Source organism: Apium graveolens, chromosome 3 (genome assembly GCF_009905375.1).
Source record: "Apium graveolens cultivar Ventura chromosome 3, ASM990537v1, whole genome shotgun sequence".
NCBI lineage: Eukaryota > Viridiplantae > Streptophyta > Magnoliopsida > Apiales > Apiaceae > Apium > Apium graveolens.
In genome coordinates this window covers 58,280,663-58,289,165 of record NC_133649.1, presented here as the reverse complement: position 1 = coordinate 58,289,165, position 8,503 = coordinate 58,280,663, and the positions used below count along the sequence as shown (strand labels likewise).

At 35.0% G+C, this 8,503-nt stretch overlaps 1 protein-coding gene across 1 annotated transcript; it reads left to right on the top strand.

The window, feature by feature from the left end:
* The first annotated feature begins 3,653 nt into the window (after nucleotides 1-3,653).
* LOC141714245 (uncharacterized) lies at nucleotides 3,654-5,237 on the top strand. The gene is made up of 2 exons (XM_074517777.1): nucleotides 3,654-4,623; nucleotides 4,741-5,237. The coding sequence occupies exons 1-2, from the start codon at nucleotides 3,654-3,656 to the stop codon at nucleotides 5,235-5,237; spliced, it is 1,467 nt and encodes a 488-aa protein (XP_074373878.1).
* Nucleotides 5,238-8,503: the final 3,266 nt, after the last annotated feature.

Below are 8,503 nucleotides of genomic sequence, written 5' to 3'. Positions count from 1 at the left end.
GCCCAACGTTCGGGAAGTAAGTCCCTCTAATTGAGTCGGCATAAGCAACAGGCCGGGGTACGGTATATCAAAATGTAAGTGGCTGGGTGGCAGTCCATCAACGCGTAAGAGGCCGGGTGGTGGTCCAGCACAAGGTCCTTATGTGGCCAGGGTGATGACCGGTGGGGGATTCATCCATCTACTAGTAGAAAAGGTTACTTATTGGTATCTTTGCCTGATCAACAAGATATCGGGTTTATGCCACAATTCTTTTTCCTTCCAAATATTTATTGGATGTTACAAATTTTATTCATACTTTACATGACAGAGGCTTTCCGGAAATGTATAAAGAAGATGTATATGTGGATATATATATATATATATATATATATATATATATATATATCGGGACTTAATGAAGTATATCATAACTTCATTTCCTTCAATAATACTTCAAAGATTAATCTATTCAAATCTTGTCTTGTAGTCTCATCTATGTGATGAACTGTTGAAAGCTCATTATAACTTGAACGGTGGTAGTTCAAGTAGTATTTGGAAAAGATATAAGTATATTGGAGTATCTTGTAACTTCATCTTTTAAACTTATATCTAGTAAATGATTATCTTATGCATGTCAAAGATTTTCAGAAAAATGTTGAGACAAGGTTAGATATATGAGATCACCTTGCAACGATAGTTTTATACAGTTATAAACTGGAACTCTGTGTATATTATGCATGGAAGAGGACTTCCAAGATTTTGAAAAGTATATATGCATATATACTGAATATTTTGCGACTTCATTGTATTAAGATATCAAACTTGGTTCATTTCTTTTGACCAAGACTTTCATGAGTACTATGAGAAGGCTCATATATTGTTAATCATTATACATATTATTTTGGCGGGCTTGCTGCTCACCCTTGCTTTCTTCTTTCATCACACAACAACAGATAGAAAAGATGAACAGGACCAAGCTCCCGATTCGTAAGCGGTTAGAAAATGTTCTGCAGTCTTCTGGAAGCGTTGATGCCGCCATAGCTGAGGTAGGAGCTACCAATAGGCTAGGTTTTCAACTATTGATCAACCAGACTTATGTATCTTTATCAATTGTAATAATGGCAAAGAAATGTAAATCTATTCAGAAATCCTTTTAAGGTGTAATGGCATATAATTTTGAAATAAAATGACTCGTGTTACTTTTGGATATTCATCTCTGAGACTATAACTTGTGGTGTGTGTGTTTATTGTGGGGTCACAGTACAAAGTAGTTGATTGTTTATTAAGATTGGGTGTTATTAAGGGAAATGGAACTCGTGTCAACTCGGATCCCCGACCCCGGATTTGGGGGTGTTACACTTATGCTGCTCACAAGAAGTTTAAAGTCTTTCAAATGGATGTAAAAAGTGCTTTTCTCAATGGAGAATTGAAAGAAGAGGTATATGTTGAACAACCTCCAGGCTTTGTAGATCCAAAATTTCCAAATCATATCTACAGGCTTGATAAAGCACTTTATGGCCTTAAGCAAGCTCCAAAAGCATGGTATGAGACTTTAGCTCAATTTCTTCTGGAAAGTGGATTTAACAGAGGCACAATTGACAAGACTTTATTCTACCTCAACCATGGAAAGGACTTACTTTTGGTACAGATATATGTTGATGATATCATCTTTGGCTCTACAAATACAAAACATTGTGAAAGATTTTCCAAGTTAATGCAGTCAAGATATCAAATGAGTATGATGGGAGAGTTGAGTTATTTTCTGGGACTTCAAGTCAAACAAACTGATGAAGGCACTTTCATCAGTCAATCCAAGTACACCAGAAATCTACTCAAGAAATTTGGAATGTAAGACAGTTCTACTGCATCAACTCCCATGGCCATTGCAACCAAGTTAGATAAAGATACTGGAGCATCAGTAGATATTACTAACTACAGAGGTATGATTGGCTCTTTAATCTATTTAACTGCAAGTAGACCTGATATCATGTATGCAACCTGTCTTTGTGCAAGATTTCAGGCTGATCCAAGAGAACCTCATCTAATAGTTGTGAAAAGAATTTTCAAGTACCTCAAGGGTACAGCTGATCTAGGATTATGGTATCCTAGGGAATTAGATTTTAAGCTAATAGGATACTCATATATAGATTTTACAGGATGCAAAATAGAAAGGAAAATTACTCACTACTAGAAATCTGTTAATAGACATCGCCCTTTAGGCATGGGTTGTTGCTGCAACCGATGTAAAAGAGTACTATCAACATCGGTCCCAATAAAACCGATGTCTATGATTTATATAGACATCAATTTGTAGTTCAACCGATGTCTAATGTAAGCTGAAAAAAAGCATGCTAAATCAGCCCGTGTCTTTTCCTGTTTATACTTTAAGTAGTGTATATGTTCCCCCCTCCAAATTTGTTCCCCCCCTTAGACAAATTGACTTCCCCCCAAATATTTCACCCATATTCCCGCCAAATAAAAAACAAAAAACATAAGACTAAAAACTAAAAATATAAAACTAAAAACTAAAAAACATAACTCCCACATTCTCTCACCCCGACTCTCTCAACCACTCTCACTACTGAAGCAATCGAAGCCATTTGAAGCTCACAATCGAAGTCAAAAAACTGAAAGAATCGAAGCTATTAGGTTTGAAGCTCACAATCGAAGCTCAATTGAAGCTCCAATCGAAGCTAGGGTTGAGTCGAAGCTGGGTTTGAGCCGAAGCTAGGTTTGAGTCGAATCGAAGCACCAACTCCTTTGCTTTGGGTTTGGTAAGCTCTCTATGAACCCTAATTTTGTTCGAACTTGTTTAGTTGGGGATTTTATAAATTAGGGATTTTTGGACCAATTAGGTATGATATTGTATGGTATGATATTGTATGTATAAATTACGTATGATGTTGTATGGCATTATATTGTATGTATCTGCATGTCTTTATCTTTATATGATGTGTATGATATTGTATGTTTTTTTCTTTTTTAAAGTGATAAATGTATGATATTGTATATTTGTCTTTATATTGTATGTTTGTTAACTTCTTTTGGTTCTGAAAATTTAATGATAGTGTTTGTTCTATTGGTTTTGTGTATAAATTTTGGTTTTGGTCTTTATATGTTATTGGTTTTGGTATGTTGCATAGTGTGAAGCCAACTTTATGTTTTAAAACATTACCGACAACTTAAGTTTAGGACTCACAATTGCAGTATTTCACTCTTGCTCTAAAAAGTAACAGACTTCCATGGATTTTCTTTTTTTCAAAATTTGCCTTTACTCTTTTCTTTGTGTACTAAATTACTTGAACACATAGCTAATTACTTGTGCACCTTGACTTGAACATATAGATAATGTAATTATTTTTATAATTTTCTTTTTTTAAATCTGTAGTGTTATCATTAGTAGTGTACTAGTGTGAATTGATAAGTGCATCATTTATTAGTAGTGTAGTAGTGTCCTGTTTTGTGTCCTGTTTTATGTCCTGCATCTAACCTAATAAGAATCATAATTATAAATTAAATACACAATTGCACCAAGTAAGTTAATCATATATTAAATTATCTCGATATATTTTTAAACAAAATAACATGAGTAACAATTGTTGTAAATAATGTGTAAGCTATGTAGTTGTTTAGTATTTGATATTGAACTTATAATCAGGTGTACGTGTCTATATATGGATAAATCATGGATGCGGGCTGATAAGGATTCATTAGAGTATGAGATCGGGGTTGAAAACTTTCTATTATACGCCAAAGAAAACTGTAAAGATCCTAAACTAATACCCTGTCCATATGCACGTTGCTGTAATTTCAAAAAGTTCTCTGTGAAAATCATTAGAGGTCATTTGTATGAAAATAGCTTTAGTTTGGGGTATATAAACTGGATTTGGCATATGGCTAGTGCCAATCCTAGGTCATATGCCGCTAGCACAATGCCGACTCCCTCTTCAGTGAATATAGAAGAGAATATCGAAGAAAATATTGGGGCATCAGAAGTAGGTGATATTTGTGAAGCAGCATATAATCGGGGTAATTTGGGTGATGATTGTGATAAAGATTCAGACGAGTTCAAGCGGTTTTTGGCCGATGCTGAGCAACCGTTATTTGAGGGCAGTGATAGTAGTAAATTAGAATCAATGCTAAAATTACATAACTGGAAAGCGAGATTCGGGATTAGTGATAGCGCCTTTACAGATTTACTCTCTTCGGTTGGTTCTTTACTTCCCAAAGATCATGTCTTGCTAATTAATGAATACACAGCTAAAAAAACCCTATCTGATCTAGGCCTTGAGTATATAAAAATCCATGCATGTCCGAATGATTGCATTCTATATAGGGGTGTCAATTCCGATATTGTCGAGTGCCCCAAGTGTCACAAATCTCGGTGGAAGTTAGGAAAAGATGGTAAAGAGAGAGTCAACGTTCCGACCAAAGTTATGTGGTATTTCCCGATCATTCCCAAATTTAAGCGGATGTTTATATCTGAATCTACCGCTAAACTAAAGACTTGGCATGTGAACCAAAGAAGTCAAGATGGTCACATGCGCCATCCAGCTGACTCTCCTTCATTGCGGAATGTCGATTATAGGTGGCCAACCTTCGGTAATAAGCCAAGAAATATTCAGTTAGCCTTGGCAGCTGATGGTATAAACCCACACAATAATGACCTAAACAATAGGTATAGCTGCTAGCCTGTAGTATTGACAACGTATAATCTCCCTCCGTGGTTGTGCATGAAAAGAAAATATATGATGTTAACAGTATTAGTCTCTGGCCCGCAAGAGCGAGGTAATAATATTGACGTGTTTTTGCAACCATTGATCGATGATTTGAAGAAGCTTTGGGAAGAAGGTGAACCAAATGTGTTTGGCGTTCATACTAAATCTTTTTTCACTTTAAAGGCAATTCTAATGTGGACGATAAATGACTTTCCCGCATATGGTAATTTGTCTGGTTGTGTGAATAAGGGTTATATGTCTTGGCCTGTTTGTGGGGATGATACCACGGCTAAATACTTACCTCATTCGAAGAAAATGTCTTTCCAAGGTCATCGTCGATATTTACCTAGGCACCATCCTTATAGGAAGAAGAAGGCGGCTTTTAATGGTGAACAAGAGTTAGGATTTGCGCGTCCACCCCTTTCCGGTGAAGAAGTTTTACTGCAACAGGAGCGAATAAAATTTTCTTTTGGAAAAGCAGTAAAGAAGTCAAACAAGGTGCACTGTCCATGGAAAAAAAATCAATTTTCTTTGACTTAGAATATTGGAAATTCCATCATGTCCGTCACTGTCTCGATGTTATGCACGTCGAGAACAATGTGTGTGACAATCTTATTGGGACCCTTCTAAATATAAGATATATGACTAAAGATAGTGAGGCGTCACGTCTTGATATGATTCAAATGGGTGTTAGGAAAGACTTGGCTCCACAAAAAATTGGAGAAAAGAGAACCTACTTGCCCCCTTCTGCTTTTACTCTTTCAAAGATAGAAAAAAAAGAAACTATTAAAATCGTTTGTGGCGCCCTCCAAACCCGGGTTAGAAGTTTGGGGTCCATACACACGCACCTTATTAACAACCTGCTTATAACAATGATAAAGATAATAATATGCAGTGACCCTACTTACCAACTACCACAGATCGCAACAGGTTAAAGTATGCACACAAGCCAAACACACTTACTTATATTACAAACCGTTCAAATCCCAACTATCCAAACTCAGAACTGAGTATTAAACATTATTACAAACTTTTACAAACTTAAATTACTCCCAAAAGAAGCCTACTAGCTCAACTCGATCAACCTGAACCCCTATCTCTCGCGCTGGACTGGGGATCCTCGGTACCAACCGGTTCCTTCTTAACTGGAAAAGAACATAAACAACATCGCACAAATGAGCTAACTAGCTCAGCAAGTCACAATGACAAAACTGAGAACAATGATCATCAGGTAAATATGGTTACGATAACAAGTGAACAATGGATTATGATTTAGAATTGGATATTATATTTTCATTTTAAAAACCAAGGTTAGGCTGCTGATCAGTCACGCACTAACCCCGAGCAAAGCACACAGCACTGCTCTAACTACTGGGTCCAAGGCACACATTGGCCTAGCCTGACCATTATATGGTCTGACCACGAATCTGGTCCACAATTTATAAAAACAATCCAATTCTACCATAATAACAGAATAAGCAGTAATAAACAATAAACAGGATCATTAATAACATTGGGCGTTCAATAATAAAAATGGTTTCAATCTGCATAAAGATCAATATGGCATTTCCAAAGCTTAGCTGTTAGATAGTGAAAGAATTGGATAACAAAAGAATCAGTGTTTCAGGGTTTCAAGGATTTGGTCTTTCAAAGCATAAGATACAATGGTTTGAGTGTGTAAGAAATCTGGTTCAGTGTTTGATAATTAGTTTGTATGTATTTGTGGAATAGTATCGTACATTTGAGGTTCGTATTTGGGTATACAACAATCAATGGATTAGAAAAAATCAGGTTTACGGCTCAAGATCAATAACTGGAATCAGGGTTTAGGGTTCAGTGCTTCAAAGCACTTGCAATATAAAACAGGACTATCAATCACTATAATATCTCGAGAAAGTTCAGAACACTTGCCTGGTACTAGCTTATTATACTGCACTCGCTTTCAGTCACGACTGTCTTACTCCTCGACTACCTGTTTCCCTTTCCTATGCCTTGCCTCTTCTGCTCACATATCATAAGCATCTATCAATATTGAACTGATACGATTCTATTCAACACATACTTCTATCTACCCTTCGTTTCACCCAAATCCGATTAACGGATTGAAAGTTACGCAATAAACAAGTAAACATCGAATATATAGACCGACAGTTAACCAAAAAGTCACATATAACACATAACACTTCACATAGTCAATGGTATATCATTTATAAAGAAGTCTCGGGTCATAAATAGGCTTTCGGATATTTAAAATGATATTTAAAACATTTTTCGGAATTAAAACATATTGTTGAATCAATTTCGAAGTAGTAAACATGGTTCGGTTGGCCAATTCTGGCTTCAAAAAAATTTCATAATAATTATCGAGCCTTGAAAACAATTTAAAATAATATTTTAAAGCTCAAAACTATTTTTCGGAATTTTTAAATCATTTTTAAATAATTAAATCTAATTAAATAATTAACTAAAATCAATTAATAATTAATTAAATCAATTAATCAATTAATTTTCGAATTAATTGATCAATTAATCGATTAAAAATTAACTGAAATTAATTAACTAATTAATTCAGATTTATTTTTGAATTAAAAATAATTTTTGGAATTAAAATAATAATTTTTGGAATTTTCAGAAATTAAAAACGAATTTTTATAATTAAAATAAATATGAAATATAATTTTTAAGTAATTTATAAACAGGAATCCAAAATATGCAAACTCTGGAAACCTGGGGGACTAAACTGTTTCTTCCCTAAAAGTTCAGGTACCAAACTGCAATTTTACAACCCCCGTCGCCGGAAAATACAGAGGTGGCCCGAGAACACGATTCCGGCACCCTCACCTCACCACAAGCTCCAGATCACATCTACAGACAACCAGGATCTTATTCATGCAATCAAATCATTCAAATAACCCCAGACTTGGTCGGAAATTGGCCAAGAACATCGCCGGTTACCGGCGAACTTCATAAATTTTCAAAACACAACTCCCTTCGATTCAGACATCCTCTGTTAACGAGCTATATACCAATCTATTGCAAATTTCATAAGGAACGTAATCTACTATAAATCAACAGCTAATAACCCCTAAATCAAAAAGCCCCAAATTTCAATTGAAAACATTCATACGGGTTATAAACCCTAATTTTAAAATTCGAGAATTAAACCCACTTTTGAGCATGTTATTGAACTCCAAATCAGACGTATGACATATAAAAATCATCAGGAAAACAAGCTCTACAACATGCAAGCATCAAATCATACAAACAATCATCCGAAAAAAAATTCATATTTTTAATAAAATTAATTCGAAAATAAATAATTTTTCAGAAAATAAACCTTGATTTCTGCAGTGATTTGGAACACAGAATCTGATAGAACACCTCAAGACCTTCGTTTTGAGTACTCGAGCTTTTCAAACGGACTCGGATAACACCTCCGATTGTTGGTTTGATTCTCAGAAAGGTTTATGAATATATGAATTTTCTCTGAAAATTTATATAATTACTGACTGCAAATGATTTTTTGATACGAAATAAAATACGGTAAAGGCTATTTATAATTACGGAAAATTAGTATCCCGTAGGATCATTCCGGATATAAAACGGTACGTTTATTTATAAAAACTGGTCTAAACGGTATCGGTTTTCGGGACAATTATCCAAATTAGTACAATTTGTACTGCGGTCTTGGTCTCAGCGCCTGATTACACGTACTACAAGGCGATAATTGGGATAGTTTAATAAAAAGCTCCCGTTTATCGAAAATATGAGTTTTATTGATTTACCGAAACGAATATTGTATCGAA

Bases quoted from the DNA above. Each gene is read 5' to 3' on its own strand.
- LOC141714245 (XM_074517777.1), top strand. From the start codon at position 3,654: ATGGATAAATCATGGATGCGGGCTGATAAGGATTCATTAGAGTATGAG. The intron at 4,624-4,740 runs GTATAAACCCAC...TGATGTTAACAG, and splicing joins GTTAGCCTTGGCAGCTGATG to TATTAGTCTCTGGCCCGCAA.